Below are 16,154 nucleotides of genomic sequence, written 5' to 3'. Positions count from 1 at the left end.
GAAAAGCCTGTGAGGCAAGGACATCAAGATTAACCTAGATCAGGACACTGGGATTGGAGGCCAGGGGTGGGGGCCAAGTAGGCACAGGCTGGCTCCACAGGCTGGCTCCACCCTTCACCTTTCCCCAAAGCATGAGAAGCCTATGGAGGGCTTTAAACAGGAGAGCCCCTGCACCCCAGGTGCATTTCAAGAAGGTCCTCTGCTGCTCAGGGAAGATGGGGTAGGGGAGGGGGCAGATATGCTAGAAGTTTCCCCAAAGATCCCAGATTGTCTCCACCCACCCACCGGCCCTGGAAGGGGACAAAGTTGGTGCTTCCTAGCCCAGAGGGTGCCAGACCTCCTTGGAAGCAGGGCTGGAGGGCTAGGAGTGACTGGTCAGTATTGGCAAAGATACACACAGCCGAGACCCTCAGGAGCTCTCTGCAATGGTCTCTGAATGAACTTGGAGCAGGGGCTTCTGCAATGGTCTCTGAATGAACTTGGAGCAGGGGCTTCTGTTCCAGGGCCCAGGCAGGGATATCCTGGAAGGACCAAGTGTAGGCCCTGCTTCTGGAGGGTGCAATTCATTCATTCTTTCCATGCTATATGTTAAACATTTTTAAATCTGGGTCACAGCAATGCACAAAATAGACACCACCACCTCCCACCCCACTAAAGGAGCCACGTTCTTGTAGGAGACAGACATTAAATAAATATATTCTCTCCCAAGAGGAGACACAGCAGCACATTGGGGTTGGATGGGAAAAGATTAGCCTCAGCAAACTAGGGGAAGGGGAAAGCCTCAGAGACCAAGAGAGCTGGTAACTGCTCTGATTTCTCCAGGGAAAACCTCCACCATCAAGCGTCTTGATGTAGTGGGTGCATAGCTCCTCTTGTCAGGCTGAGGAGCAGACACTACAGGGTCAGGGGACATCCTGTTCTCTTTGAGAAAGAAATAATGGGCAGGAACATAGGCCACAGCATTTTGGGTAGCCCTCTCTACATCCCCACCATTGTTTCACACATGAGAAGCCTCTGCTCCTACCAAGGCATTCCTGGCAGGTCCAGCTAGGTTGACAGGAAGCCTTAAGGCTGCTCTTCGCCAAGTCTCCTGGACTTGGCTCTGGTTCTCCCACAGATGCAACTTCTAGCCAGGACATCAGGGCTCAGCATCCGGCCACAGAGAGCACTTGCCCAGCCCCTTAGCTTTTTCCCATCAACAAGCTGCCTCTCAGCCGTCATCACTTCATTAGCGGATGTTGCCAAGGGTCAGGCCCATGGGATTGTGAAAGAGCTCTGTCCTTTGCTGGATGGCCTTGGGCACCTCACTTCATTTCTCTGACCTCAATTCATTGTCTGTGAAATGGGGATTGAAAATCTCCACCTTGCCTGTAAAGGTTCAGTGAGACCCCACATGGGACAGTGCTTTGAAGACGGCAAAGCTTTTCACTCAATAAGGACTTAGCCCAGAGTATTCCAGATCTAGGAGACACCCTTAAACAGGAGCGCCTGAACCCCTTTCTCCTTTGGGAGAAGTCATGCACAGTCAACAAACTGTGGTGCTAGACTCCAAACTCACCGTGAGTGCCTTTCCAAACTAGCTTTGAGGTGGAAGGCAGAGGTGAGTGACAGTGACATCCCAGAGGGCGTGCAGGCAGCTGGAGCCAGCCGGTTCCTTGAGGGTTTCAGGACCTGGAATGCAGTTTCCTAACTGGGAATTCATCCTGGCCACAAGCCCTTCCCCTACCCCCAAGCAACAGCCAAGGTCCCCAAGGTCTGCAATGGCCCGTCTATTCCTCCTGCTCTATTTCCTCAAGCACTAAGTAAATGGGAGCATAGTTCTGGCCTCTTGTCTGAAGCAGTTGAGGCTAGGGCTCACTGCAAGCTGGACAAGGTCATCTGGTCATCTTCTGATCAGTCTGATTTTAGTCCAGACCACTTATTTTGCAAGTGTGGATTTTGGAACCCAGAGAAGAATGTTACGTTATCCAAGGTCTCACACCGGCAAAGTTTGACCTTGTACTTATCTCCTGTCTGGCTTTCCTACCAAGCAGCTGTTTCAGCAGATGGACATGTAGATAATTATTAAATCACCAAAGATTCGCTCCTATCCTCTGTTATATCTTGAAGAGGGAAATGCCGAGAGCCTAGTACAGGACAAACACAAGCTGGTGTTTATGTGGAAGTGGAAGTGTCTCTAGACCGTGTTAACTGGGTTGCTTTCTAGACATGTGCCTTTGGAAAATGCATGTAGGGTTAATCTCCCAGAGTGGCAGAGCTCATCTGGGGACATGAAGGTAGGATGGGATCAGGCTTCCAAACCTGGCCACCCACTCTAACTCTGGCATTTCCAGGCCACCAAGCCTCACGTCTCCACACCCATCTTCCCTCCTTTCAAAACCGACTCAGGACTTTGTTTTTAATCCAAGGAAGATTCTCATACTGATCCTCAAGAACTTCTCATTCCCCACCACCTCCCGCGGGAATAATCCAGACCCAATCCTTCCCCTGGGTCTCCGGTACCTGGCGGTGGGGGAAGGAGAGACAGGCACAGACTGGACCCTAGGTGTGCACCTTCAGGGGGACTATCCTGCATATCTGGAGTCCTGTCTGTGCCCTGCACATCCGGCATTCAACCGGGAAGACCCGACTGGGGCTGGTGAGGAGACAGAGGTAGGAGCTGAGGCAGACCTTGCTGCCAAGGAGCACGGGATCCCGGCCCTCCAGTCTTATACCGAGTGGCTTCAACCTTACAATCACCCTCCAAGTCCGAGTGGGTCGCCTCCCGCATGCCAGAGCCGATGTCCAGTGCCCGCAGATCCCAGCACACAGTCCCCCTTCTGAGAGGTTAGGAAGCAGAAATCAGGCGGCCTCCCTGCAGTGCGAGGGATGGAAAGGGCCCTAGCCCGAGCGCGCACAGAGGAAGCGAAGGGTCGTCCTTTGCAGACGTGCCTTGAAGGTTGGGAGCTGGCACTGCAGGACCGTCTCAAGGAGAAGGCCTCAATCAGAGCTTCGCGTCTCCCGGCCCCTGAGTCCGCAGCCCCAATCCGGCGCCCCTCCTTCCCTCGGCTGCCTCTGCGGGTCTCTGGGCCTGGATGAACGCCTGTCGGTGGCTCTGTCCCCCTGCGATTCCACCGCGGCTCTCAATCCACCTGAGGATCTAGCCAGAGGGGCGGGCTGCGGAGTCACGGCCCGGCCCCTGGCCTGGAGCGCCATCTCGTGGCCATGTGGGGAGTTGCCGCGGCCTGCGGGCGGGAAGCATTTCTGTCCATGGGTTCTTTTAAAAAGCAGTGGCGGTGGATTCTTGGAACCCCGGACTTCGAGAGTGGCTTCGGTGTCCCCTGTCCTTAAAATAAGGTGGAACAGACTTGCGACTCCAGAGAGTCCAAAAGTAATTCCGAGGGCAAAACAGCCCTAGCCTGCTCAGACAGAGGCACCAACACTTTCAGTGCACAGCGACCAACCTGAGAGGCCCCGGAGCTCGGGCTTCCTCCCTTTGCTGGAGTTTCTAGTCCTGACCTCGCCTCTCTTCTTCCCAGTTGCTGCTTATTTCTTAAAGCACCTATCTCTTCGCCTTGTGCCGGACACTGCCTACGGGCTGGTGCTCCAAACTTGGGGGTCAAGGAAGTGAAACCGGGAGGAAGCGGAATTGGACTTGGAGAGTGGAGGAAAGCAGGCTCGGAGTTTAAATTTCAGTCTTTAAAAAAAAAAAATCCTATACCTGGCAAAAGGGGATCGGGGCTTTGAACCGGGCGTTCGCACGCGTGTGTCCTGGGGTGAGCAAATCTGAACGCCACCACGGTCCCCAGGGAGTGCTCAGCGCCCTAGTTGGCTGTACGCTGGGGAGGTGGCCCCCAGTTCTGCGCCCTTTGGGAGGGAGGGCAGGGCCAGGCCGCCAGTGCTCTGGATCTCTACGGCAGCAGGGGAGGCTCGGAAGAATCAAATTAACCGAAATGAAGTCCCCTAGGGCTGAGAAGCCCTGTGGTTGGGACGCTAGGGGTCTCACGGAGCCCCTCACCCACACCTGAAGTGTTTGAGTTCTCCGGTGAGTCACAGTCCGACACCAACACTCACAGTCCCCTCAGACCCCCAGATTCTCAACAGAGCTCCAAGGCGACTTGCTAGGTCACCAACAGGCCTCACCGACCCCTCGATCCCCGTCACTCCCACACACGCGCTGTGCGCACTTCCGTCTGCTGGCGGCTTGGCTGTCCTGGGCCCCTAGTGGCAGGCCCTGAAGGGTTAAGTAGGCCTAGGGGGCACCGGAGCAGCGGGTACGCGGGGCGCCTGGGCTAATTGGCGACCCCAGGGACAATGAGGGCTGGGAGACTGGGGAGGCGGGTGGCTTAATTGGGTCTGGGAGTGGCCTGGCCTTTGTCTGGGACCAGGCCCCGCCGCCGGCTGCGGGTTCCTGTAGCCACACTCAGACTCGCAGCTGGGGCCCAGCGGAGCGCTGGGTGGGCGACTTGGGAAGAGGACGTGTGCAGCGGGAGGCAGGGGGGCGGGTCGACTCTCTGGTGGCGCTGAAACACTACCGCCCCACCCGGTTGCTACAGCAACGGCTAGAATGCTGCAGCACCCGGCCGCCCCGCCCCGCCTTCTCAGCCAGCGCCCTCGGGTTCCCAGCTCCGCCGGCGGCCTGGCACACGGCCTCAGGTGGGTGCTGCCCCCTAGTGTCGGTAGCCCTATCCGCAGGCCGCCGTAGACTGGCAGCTAACCCTCCTTCCTCAAGTCACTAGTCGCACTAAAAGGGAGAAGCCGCAAGGAGCCAGTATCACCCCTGCTCTACGAATTTTAGAGGTGTTTAAGCCCAAAGCAACCACGAATAAACACACGGTTCACGAAGGATTATATTTGAGCTGGGAAAGGGGCTTCCCTCTTCTCGCCTGATTCTTCTAACACTCCAGCGGGTCAGAGACCCGGAAAACAGAACTTACCCTTGGGGAGTTGGACAGTCCTCTGTGTTCTCCCAGTCGTACACTGACCAAGCCCCCTATTCCTCTACCACCCCCTCAAGTTTAGCATAGCTGGAGCAGTTCCCTTCCAGGAAGAGGTGGACATGATTCTCTTTCCTTGCAAGTTGTGTCAGCCCATGAAGATGTCTTGGGCATTTGGAGGCCCTGAAATTGTCAATTTTACCTTCACCCTTCCCTGATGTCCCTGGTAGAGCTGGAAGCCAGCACCACCCTCCCTAGTATCCAGGGCATCAAGGAATCCTATGGTTTGGTGGATGGTGGTGGCCCATGCCTGTAATCCCAGCCACTCCAAAGGCTAAGACAGGAGGATCTGAAATTCCAGCCACCTTGGGCAACTCAGCAAAACTTCCTCTAAAAAATTAAAAATAAAAAGGACTGGGGATGTAGTAGTGCTAGAACACCCTTGGACTCAATCACCAGTACGACAAAAGGGGGAGACTCCCTAAAGCTTAAAGAGGAACTGGGAAGGAGGTGGGGTGCTTAGTGACCCACAAGCCCAGGTGCATGTTGAAGGAGTGTGGTCGTTCATCTCCCACCCGTTTCCCAGCCCCAAGGCCCGGGTTTGGGGCTGAGGACACCTGCTAGCTTCGTGAAGAGAAGGGATGGGGGTGGGAAACAGATGTCCTCGCAGGAGTGAGTGGGTCACTGGGGAAGGACCAGCCTAATGAAGAGTGATCCAGAGGGATCCCAGAAAGACCCCAGCCAAGCCCATTATTATACAGGGGAAACTAAGGAAAAGGAAAGGCCTATAGACCCACACTTCTCAGGTCCCACCGAGGATTTGGATGAATTACAAGGAACACTTTAGGCCAAACTGTCACTATTTAACAGCCCTGATAGGGAATATTTTTTTTTCTCTGAAGTTCTGAAGGAAGTGAGATGGGAAAGAATTCTGGGGTCCTTGGTATGGAGGGACATGGCAAGGCCCCTCCTCGAAGGGGGAGAGGGACCAGGAAGCACCCATTTTCCCAGCCCACCCATCCAGAAGTGTTGAAAGAGGATGCGTTTCCACGAAGGTGCCCCAGAAAGGGAGTCGGGAGGCCAGGCCGCTCTGCCGCACTTGGTCTGGCTCCAAAGCTCAGGCTCCAGGCACCGAGCGCTCGAAACGGCAGTCAGACGGCGGGTGGCCAGCAGAGGGAGCGCGGCCGCGGGCCTGGGATGTGGCGGCACTGGGGACCGCGGGAGTTGCGAGGCGGCGCGGCGCCTTCTGGCCCAGCCCGCGCCCCGGCGCCGCCCGGCCTTGCGGCTGGGTGCACCGCCCAGTGGTGCTTTGGTCCCCGGGGTGCAGCTGCCGCCCAACTAGGGGCGCTCAGCCTTTGCCCCCGCCTCTGGTACCTCCTTAAAGGTCTTGCAGCGCCCCAGCCCCGCGCGGCCCACAGAGCGCACAGCCCCGTTCACTTCGCATTGTAGCGTTTTATTGTTTTCTCGCGTTTTTGTCGTTTCGTTCTCGCTCCGGAGAGAAAAGTGAAAACCTGAGGTGGAGCCCGCGGGCTGGGCAAACAAAGCCCGGGCGGAGGTGCCAAGGGGCCGGCGGGGTGGGGCCTCCTGTGGGGCTTGAGAGCCTTCTCCAGCAGCCAAGGACCCCTCCCGCCCTGTACAATATAGATGCTCATGTAAAATGAAAAAAAAAATTAAATGCTATGAGTTAATCTCTATATGTACACAGCAATGTACACCTTTGAATAAATTAATACCAATTTGCATATTCTGGGAACCTTAAAGCTTATTTACACAAATTACCATTTATTTCATAAATATCTTTTTTCCCTGGGGACTCAAGGCAGAAGTGCCACTCCCTCCACTGACCCAGGAGTGGGAGGGGCGCCTGTCTCTTGGGGGAAGAGGTGGGAGGACTAACCGCATAGGGCCCCTTCCAGCTCAAGTCTACACTGACTTCGGTCTTCACTGGCTTCAGCGTCTCCCAGCCCGGTTTCTTACGAGGTACAGGCCCAAAGCCAGGGGCCCCAGGACTCCCTCCGAAGCTCCCACACCTGGCACACTTTCTGGCTTCTGGAATGGACCGCTGGGCCAAAGATGACGCCTGCCCCACTGTGCTGGAAGACCGGAGACCCCCACTGATGCCACCTTGAGGCTGGAGCAGATCTGGACCGAGTCCAGAGTGGCTCCGAAGTGACTCTGTTCCGGCAGCCTGATTTCTTGTGGAGGCCCAGGGAAGTGTCCCAGACCCGGGCTTGCCAGAGGAGGCTCCATTTTGGTCGCTGCAGCCCACTTTTGCTCCTTTATTTAAATAAATACCCATTCTGTGCTGTACACGTCCCAAGCAGCAGGGGCAGGCAGCCCTGGAGGCCTGCGAGGCAGCGGAGCGACCGGGTAGCCCCCTCACTTGGGAGACTCCCGGCTGGGGGAGAGGGCTCGTTGGCTCTCCAGCCCACTCACCAGTCTCTGGATGCTCTGCAGTTCACTGGCGGCCTCCTTGGCTGAGCCACTGGGCGACAGGCCACCGCGGGACGAACCCCCCACTTTTCGAAGAGCCAGCTCGGGCAGGGGGCTGGGCTCCCGGCTGTTGCCACCTGCAGCCTTGGAGCCCTCAGCCGCCAGCCCGGTGGTGAGGAGGCTAGTGCTAGGCGGGATGGTGACCGGGATCTGGTAGGGGCTGAATCGCAGGCGGGGCCGGGCACCACCCAGGAACGGACTTCGGGATAGGGAGCCAGCGGCGGCAGCGGCGGCAGCAGCAGCACTGGTAGCCGGCAAAGCTGAGGCGGCTGCGGCCGCTGCCGCCATGTAGGTGTAGGGATAGGGAAAGAGGCCTCCGAAAGTGGGCATTGGGATTCCCTGAAAGAAAAAGGAGACAAGGGTTAGACATCCTGCCTGAGATGTTTCTGAGGGTGACCTGGATGCTACAACAGTAATCCTTGCTCCCGTGTTTCAGGATATAAAACCCAAACTCACAAAACTGTAACCACAGGTAGGCATGAGCCAGTGTGCCCATGGCCAAACCCAGTTGGTATGCCCATCATCTAGGTTATGACGCAAAGGCCTGGCACCATCAAGTTACAGTAGGTGTAAGGGAAAGGACATCCCAGGTGGCTGAACTAACATGAGCGAAGCCTAGAGGGAGGAAAAAGGGCAGGCACAAGGCCAGGTGTCAAGCAGGCAGCTGTGGCTGATTGGGAGGTTCTGCTCATTTAGAGCAGCATCCTTCCCACCATTCCTGTCTGCCTGCTCCAAAGGGTTGAAGGAACAGAAAGGCTGGGGGCAAGGGAAGGCTTTGTAAAGTCTCCTTCTGATTGCTCACCTACCCAGGGATCCTTTGCTTCGGCAAGGGGCAGGGTATAAGTGCCAACTAGTTCATAAACTGGCCTAAATGTTCCACAAGGAACTGGCAACACCTCAGTGGCAGCTGAGGAAAGAATGCAAAGTCTTTGCCTGTGGATAGCACAGCAGCCAGAAAACTCTGGACAAATGCCCCTGAACTCATGAGGCCAGACTTTTGGATTATCTGACCTTTGAGATAATGGCTCTGTCCTCAGAGTGTGTGGATATGGGAAGGAGGGCTAGGGGGCTAATTGTGCTGGGCTCTGGGAAAGCCTGAGTCCTGGCTCAAACAGAGAAAAGGAAAGAAGCAGCTTAGGAGGGAGAAAATGCCTTTCCTGAGAGTTAAGCCCCACTGGGCATTTCAGATCTGGCATCTCAAGTCAGAAGGCAGGAAAGAGGTTTCATATCTCCCCAGGATTTGGCTCTACCTGACAGCTGGGACCCATTGCACTGGCTTGGGAACTTATCTACCCAGCAACTGTACCAACTGATGCCTCCTGAGTGCTGTGTACCCTCACCCTGGCTTTGCACCTGTTCACCAGGCTGTGACTAGGAGCCCTGGCTTCCCCCATGACCTCCACAATGCCCATGATCATCACCAGAGTTTGTCTGGGGAGGTGTTCACACAGAGAACCAAGGGAGCAGATTAACCCTCCAGGCCTTGGACTCCATTCTCCAGAGGTTTCCCTCCAGCCTGGAAGCCATGTGATATTATTGATGCCTCAAATACTCCACACAACCTGATGCTGAGCTCTGTTTGAAACTCATTTCAGAACTCCTCCCCACTTTAAAAAAAATATTTGCTTCTGAACCAAAGGAGCTTTCTCAGACCTGAACTCCTATTTTCCTTCCCTTGAGATAAGATCTCAAGGGTTCAATTTGCCAGAAACCTCAGAGGGAAGAAAATGAATGAAGAGATTCCAAATCTTTCCACAGGGAATATTCCACCCAAGTAACCAAAGAGGCGGCCCTCCCCATTAGATCTCCTTATTGTGCCGCTGGCCTCATTTTCATAAACTCTCTCTGGGGAGCTGAGTACCTGCTTCCCTGAGATGTGGCTAGGAGATTTGGGGGACTCAAGGTAGGGGAAAGACCAGTCCTGCCCTTCACCAGTGTTGAAGGTGAAGAAGGGCTTCACCTTCCTAGAGGGCTTGAAAGGGACCAGAGATATCTGGAAGGTGGGTCATTTTGATAGTCAAATGTCCAAAAAATAATGTAAAATTTCCTCTTCCCTTTGTCCATTCATCATAGCCTTTCAGGACAGACAGTGAGCCAAAGATCTTCCCAAGAAAATTTTCTCTGAGGCTAGAGGAGTGAATTATACAAAAGTTAGGGACAACCACTGTCTGCCAGAGTACAACCTCCCTCACTCCTAGGAGTTATAGGGAAGGAAACAGACTCAGGGTAAGGGACTTGACCAAGGTCATATGGGAGTCAGAAGCAGAGCCCTTGCCCGATCCTAGACTACACCTCCGAATTTAGGTGACCTAGTGTGAACTGATTCTCTCCTGTACAGAGTTTTAGTCCCCTGGAGGGTCTGAGAGCCTAAGGCACCCCTCAAAAGCCCTCTGCCCGCCTCATCGTGCAGCACACTTCCCCTCCCTCCCTCGCGCTGCCCTAGACCACAGGCCTTACCTGAGATGCCAGCATGTGCTGGGAGAGGTGGAATGGGAAGGGCGCGGCGGTGCTTGCTGCGCTGGCCGAGGGACCCAGCCCGCCTGCGTCCAGCCCCGCGGCTGTCCCGGGCCCAGCGCCTCCTCCATTGCCGCTGCCCGCCACCGAGGCCAGCAGGTGACCCATGCCCATGGCGGAGAAGGCGCCGGGGCCCATGGCAAACTGTCCTGGGTGCAGGAAGAGTGGCTGGCCGGCTCCCAGCGGCCCAAAGAACTGCTGCCCGTGCAAGTGGCTGGAGAAGGCCAGGCCGGGTAGGTGTCCCGCGCCCAGGGGGGACGCACTGTCTGTCTGCACAACCAATGGCGTCAGGCCAGGCTCTTTGCCCTCGCTCGCCTCCTTGCGCCCCTCGTCCTTCCGCCGGGCTTCTGCGCGCTCCTTCTCTAGGTTCCTCAGACTGAACGGGCCGTCCCCGCCGCTCTCCGACGGTTCCTTGCCCCTCTCAGGACTGCGCCTTTCCCGGGCGCGCTCAGGTTCGGTCAAGCGAGAGGGGCTGGCGCTGTCCTGACCCGGGCTGCGGCCTAGCGCCCCTCCGGCGCGCTCCTCATTCAGCCGCTCGGGCTCTGGGTCGCTGTCTGCGGCACACGACTTCTCTTCGGCTGCGGGGAGAGAGGGCACGCAGGGTTACAGGGACCCGGATGGAGACAGACGCGAAGCCCTCTCCTGGTGTCTGGGACCCGTCGGGTAGACTTGGAATAGCCAGATTTTGAGGAGGTCGAGTCCAGAACCTTCTAGGGTGAGGCAAGAAGCAGCTGCAGGTCACCTAATCCAAGATCCCATATTTACAGTAGAAGAAAGGAGGAAAACCTTACTGTCATAAAGTCACACAGTCCGCAAGGGACCAAACTCGGTATTCAGCCGGTTGTTTTGGCTACCAAGCAGGGGAGTCCCAGGTTGGAAGCCCTATCCCAGACGCATCGCTGACACATCTCCAAATCCTGAGCAAAGGGACAGATTGGCGACCTAAGGGGTCTATTTCCTGCTCCCTTCCCTATCCCAGGACCAACCACCTTCTCCTCACCTCGGGCCCGGTGCAGGCGCAGGGGACTGGGCGCAGCACCGGGAGAGGGCGGTGGTTCCCGCACAGGTGGAGGGTCGCAGGATGAGGCGTCTGACTCCGCGCCATCGCGCTCCGGTTTGCAGTGCTCCTCATACAAGCGCAGAGTAGGCAGCGTCAGCTGCTTCCTGAGGTGGGTGCAGAGGGAGCGGGTCAGCCAGGAGCACATCCCTCCTGCTGCCCTGGGCACCCGCCCTAGGTTGTCCGCCTTATCCCTCACCTTTTCTCCCGCCGGCCGTTCCCTGTGTCCCTGAAGCCCTTGGCAAATGGGTTGTTGTCGATCTTCAGTTGTGTAATCTGCGGGGACCGAGGAGGTAGTGCTGGGTCAAGACCTGGCACTTTCAGTCTGGACAGGGGCACCCCGAGGTCAGCGACTCCCAGTCGCAGAGTGGAGACCAAGGGATTTGGTGCCCGCCCACCTGGTATGGGATGCCCGCAGGCGGGCATCGAGGAAAGCTACAAGGTCTCAAAAAATTAAAAAAAAAAAAAAAAAAACTGTTCAAGAAATAATCCTTCAACCTGCTCACACAGGCCCAAAGCTGTGCGCAAAGAGTTGAAATCGGCCCAGGCAAGCAAACAAGCCCGTGCGGTCACACAGGTTAAAATATTCGGCACCTGAGCGGGCGCGCACAGACGCAGTGGCTCACACACAGGTCCTCAGGTGCAGGCAAAGACAAATCATCACACTCACCGGCCCGCACACACGCAAGCATACACAGAACAAACAAGTGCTCACAGAAGCAAACGAATTCAAGCGCTTCCATCTATATCGAATGCACCGAAATGGTGAACGCATAATCAGGCGAACACCCTGGTTCATAAAGACAAAACGACCCTCTAGAACACTGGGACACTAGTTCTCCCGACAGCAGTGCACGTGGGCACAGGCCTACTGGGGGTGATATTTGCTCCACTAAAAGGAGACTAGAAAGGCAGTAAATAGAAAAAGCCCTTTAACTTGAAGGAAAATTCTCGCAGCATCTTCCAAGGGGTCTGGGACCTGGGCTGACTCTGAGTTGTAGCCAGGGGTGCTTCCGGGGCTGTGTCACCGGTCCCACCCTCTGACTCTCGGGAGAGTAAAAACTGGGTCCCGAGTTCCTAGCGTTAGTAGAGCTTGGGCAGATTGCCTCGGGCTCACTCTTTTCATTTAAATTCCCATCTCCGAGCCAAGACATAAACGAATAAAATGTAAAAATGTCAGCACGGGGCCAGGAGTCCTTGCTAATTGCTAAGTAAACATCTCCACCCGAACGAACTGAGCGCCCAGCTGTTCGTGCGCCCCAGGGGAGCTTGTGTGTACGTGTCCTGGGTTTGAGAGGGGGCCTGAGGGTTTTCTGTGGGTGCTGCACTATGGATGCTCGGTGCTCAGGGGTGGGCTGTGAGCACTCGGAGCTGCTGTTCCGGGCTGCGCGTGGGTGTGAATGGAGGGTTGGAGCTCGCGAAGGTTACGGGCGTGGTCCAGGGCCTGAGCACCCCACTCTCCCATCATCTCCGCACCTTGTCGTTTTGGTAGGCAGTGACAGCAATGAAGTCGGTCTCGGGAAACACATAGGTGCGGAAGGTACTGTACGGCAGCTTCAGGATGTCGTTGGCTCTCACGATGTGGAAGCGCGGCTGGTACTTGTGCATGGAGTTCAAGATGGTCTGCAGGGAGGGCGCGGGTCAACCAGCAGCCCCAACCCTCTGCCCAAGCTTTTCTTCTCTCTGACCTCTTCTTCCTTTCCACCTCTCTGACTCTCCGTTCTGCCCACCCTCCACCTTCTTCTTCTTTTTTTTTTTTTTTTGCTTTTTCTTGCCTATATTTCCTTTTTTTCTATACTCTTACATTTTTTTTCTTACAGCTTCTCTATCCATTAATATTTTTTCTTCGATTGGAAGCAGAAATAAAACAAAGCAGGCGGCTGGGGAGGGGGCATGCGTGGAACCCAACTCTGCTTTAACCTCTCTTGCTGTTGGCATTACTAAGCCCTAGAAATCCTATGGAAAGAGGATTCCTGGGAGGTGGGGGCTCACCAACTGCTCTGCCTCAGAATGGGCAGCCCCCTTTGCCCCACAGAACCCCAGCTTCCTGGCCACTTGCTGGGACCTTGGCTCAGACAGAAATGGAGAGACCCCCCCTCACTCTTTCCTCCTGACTGGGTATCTGCCTGTGAGGGGGCTGGAGAATGATCTCAAGGAGGCTCTGGGGGTCTGGTTTGACTTTTAAATTCCCTAGTCTTGGGGGAGCGTGAAGGAATGGGCAGGTCGTCCACGCTCAGCATCTACAGCAGGGTGACTTCCCTAGGACCAGCGTTGCTTCACCCAGTCCCTTAGGGAACCTGCCTCCAGCTTGACTCAACTTGAGAAGAGACTCTAAGGCCTGTAGAGAGTTTAGATTGGAAGTAGCCTGGAGATTACCTGCTAAAGACCTGCTGTTCCCCAGGCTTGTAGAGCAGAGCTTTCCTAGGCACAGTGCAAGGAAGTGTTGGTGGGGCATCCTGGCGGTTTGGCCGGGCTTTCCCCACCCCAATTCTGCCTGCTCCCTCTACTATTCTAGCTGCAATGCAAGTGCTCTTAACCCCATCCCTGCTCAGTCTCACTTACGAAACCATGCTTGTCCGAGATGTTGTTGGTCAGCTTCAGTTTGTGGAAGGCCACAGGCTTGGCCATCCACTGTTCCCCTGTGGCTGGGCTGTCTGGGTGAATGTACATGCGTTTGGGCATCTCCGGATCAGCTTTGCCTGCCACCATCCAGCGTGAATTGTGAAACTTATAGCGACAATCATCAGCAGCCACAATGTCCATCAGCAGGATGTACTTGGCCTTCTTGTCCAGGCCGCTGACTCGAACCTTGAAGGGGGGGAACATCCGCCTCGGAGGGAGGGAAGGGGGAAATGCTATTGGGACTTGGCTGCTTGTTCCGATGACCCCTTGCCCGCTTTACTTCTCCTCCAACCCATACACCCCTAACTGAAGGTTTCCCATCGGTTTCCCTGTTGTGGCTGGTCTGCCCTCTTACCAGTGCCTGGGAGAACAAAACTGTGGTTGTTACTCCTGGGAAATAATATTTCTGCTAGTCAGAATCTCTCTTATAAGGTCTTCCCTCAACCCTGTGCTTAAATCGGAGGACCCTCTTTCTCTCTGTTCTGAGTTGAATGTCATTGCTCTGGAAAGAAATCTAGGCCCTTTAGAAATGCACTCCTTTCTACTGGATCTTCCTGAATTTTGTTCAGGGGAAATTCACACTTGGGACAGAAACTCCCAGAAATAAATTTGAACCTCTCCTAAATATATTAAAAAGGTATTTATTTGGGGCACTAGCTTACAGCCCTGATCAGGATCCTGACCCGGTAGTTCGGGGGAAGAGGGTTAGCCTGAGGCCTAGAATTCTCAGTGACCATTGGAAGGGTAGAAGGGTTAGGAATTGTGGCTTTCTTCTGGTTTTAAATCCTGGGGCGAAAGGAGCACCCCTAGCTCCGCCGAGCTCCAGGACCAGGACAAGACTCCTGGCGGGTTAGACCGTGGGCTCAGCGGTCCTGGGGCTTGCTGCTGGACCTGGCGCTAGAGGGATGCGAGTCCCACTGCGACTTAAGCAGAGAGTTCAGGAAATGCTGCCTTTCCCTGGAGCTGAGACCGATTCAGTGGCAGAAAAGAAAGACCCCACAGGGCATTAAGAGACCTGCCAGGGCCGAGCTGCCTGGCCTCCTTGGCTTTCAGACTGAAAACGGCCAGGCTGTTCTTTAGGCGTATGTTTTCGTTTTATTTCGTTCGGGGATGTTTGCGTATTTTTTTAAAATTCGCTCCAGTACAGAATGAGAAAAAAGTCAACTTGATTGTGGAGCGAAGCATAGCGCCTCTTGGAGCCGGGAGCCCAGAGAGAACGTGCATTAGGTGCTGGTTGGTGCTGTCCGGTACCCCAGCCCGCCCGCCAGCCCGCCGGCCCTCTGGCCTCCCTACCTCCCGGACTTGGTGATGACCATCTCCGTGCCCAGCTTGTGGAACTGGTCCCACAGCTCCTTAGCCTCCAGCGTCACCTTGGGGTCGTCCTCCACTTCGTCCTCGGGCTCCAGGCTCTTGAGAGAGCGCAGATGCGCCGCGGGCGGGTGCGGGCCGAGCGCCGAGACGTGCAGCCCCGCCTCGGCCGCTGCTGCTGCCGCTGCGGCCGCGGCCGCCGCCCCCGCCAGGCCCGGGTCGGGCAGAGGCTTGGCCAGCGCGCCGGGAGGCAGCGCGAGCGCAGGAAAGAAGGAAGGCTGCGCCGCCGCCAGGAAGGCGGACATGGGGAAGTCGGCGGGCCGTGGCGCATGGAACGGGTGGTAAGCCATGGCGCTGGCTGCCAGCACCGGCTCTCTCATCGGGACATCCGGCCCAGGCGCCCGGGGGCCGGGGCCGGGGGCGCGCAGCTCGGACCCCCGGCCCGGGCGGCGGCGCGCGCGGAGGACGGACGGCCCGGTCGGCGGGCGCGGCAGTGGCTCCTTCTAGCTCCCGGTCCCGCGCTCCGCTAGGGGCGCGGGGCTCTGGGCGCGGGGGCGGAGGGGGCTCTGCTCTGGGCTGGGCTGGGCTGGCCCGCTCCGGCGCCGGGGACCACGCGCGACTGGTTAGATCTTGTCGTGATCTCTGGAAAACTGTGACTATCTCACATGTCCTGCCCTGCTCGGATCCCCTGCGCTAACGAGCCAGGCCCCCCTTGATTGCTGATTTTACGCTTTTTGGACCAATTGTGGGTCTCCGGGGGCGGGGTTTTGACAGCTCAGGCCAAGCTCCGGCCGGGAGGGGGGGCCGGGGAGAAGGTGTCGGAAGCCTCAGCAGTAAGAAAACATGTCAACAGAATAAAATATTAACCAATGACGGGCCGGCGGGCCCTGAGACCCCTCCCCCTGGCCTGGCCCCCACCCGGCCGCCCGCGCCCGCGGCTGCCTGCGCTGGGACTGGTAAGCGTGGAGGGCCGACCTGACCCGCCGAAAGGGCCTGAGGCTGGGGGCGCCAGGGTCCTAGGGCATTGGGGAAGGACCCCTAGCCGCATGCTGGCCCCAAGTGCAAAGCATTAACACGTCCCAGAGATGAGAGGGGGGCGCCCTCCTTCTCCGGCGCCCGGAAGCCCCGCCACTCTGGCCTCGCCCCAACCTGGCCTCCGACCCTGCTCCCGGTCGCCGCCCCGGGTCCCTGTGCTCCGGAGGGAGGCTGCGGTCACTGGAAACCCAGACCGGTGGGCGGGCAAG

The 16,154-nt window shown here is 56.8% G+C and overlaps 1 protein-coding gene across 1 annotated transcript; it reads right to left on the bottom strand.

Annotated features, from left to right (window-relative positions):
- Positions 1-6,353: 6,353 nt before the first annotated feature.
- Positions 6,354-15,345, bottom strand: Tbx2 (T-box transcription factor 2). The gene is made up of 7 exons (XM_026398063.2): positions 14,896-15,345; positions 13,543-13,810; positions 12,457-12,603; positions 11,180-11,256; positions 10,924-11,087; positions 9,867-10,501; positions 6,354-7,748 (listed from the first exon to the last, which is right to left on the bottom strand). Exons 1-7 carry the CDS (start codon positions 15,288-15,290, stop codon positions 7,296-7,298), a joined length of 2,139 nt encoding a protein of 712 aa, XP_026253848.1. The 5' UTR covers positions 15,291-15,345; the 3' UTR covers positions 6,354-7,295.
- Positions 15,346-16,154: the final 809 nt, after the last annotated feature.

This window comes from Urocitellus parryii, chromosome 7 (genome assembly GCF_045843805.1).
Source record: "Urocitellus parryii isolate mUroPar1 chromosome 7, mUroPar1.hap1, whole genome shotgun sequence".
NCBI lineage: Eukaryota > Metazoa > Chordata > Mammalia > Rodentia > Sciuridae > Urocitellus > Urocitellus parryii.
The sequence above is the reverse complement of the archived record's forward strand: the minus strand, read 5'-3'. Positions and strand labels throughout refer to the sequence as shown.

Excerpts from the sequence above, each read along its gene's own strand:
- Tbx2 (XM_026398063.2), bottom strand. The coding sequence starts at position 15,290 with ATGAGAGAGCCGGTGCTGGCAGCCAGCGCCATGGCTTACCACCCGTTC. Across the intron at positions 11,257-12,456 it reads CTGCCTACCAAAACGACAAG|ATTACACAACTGAAGATCGA; the intron begins GTGCGGAGATGA and ends CGGTCCCCGCAG. Across the intron at positions 7,749-9,866 it reads AGCACATGCTGGCATCTCAG|GGAATCCCAATGCCCACTTT; the intron begins GTAAGGCCTGTG and ends TTTTTCTTTCAG.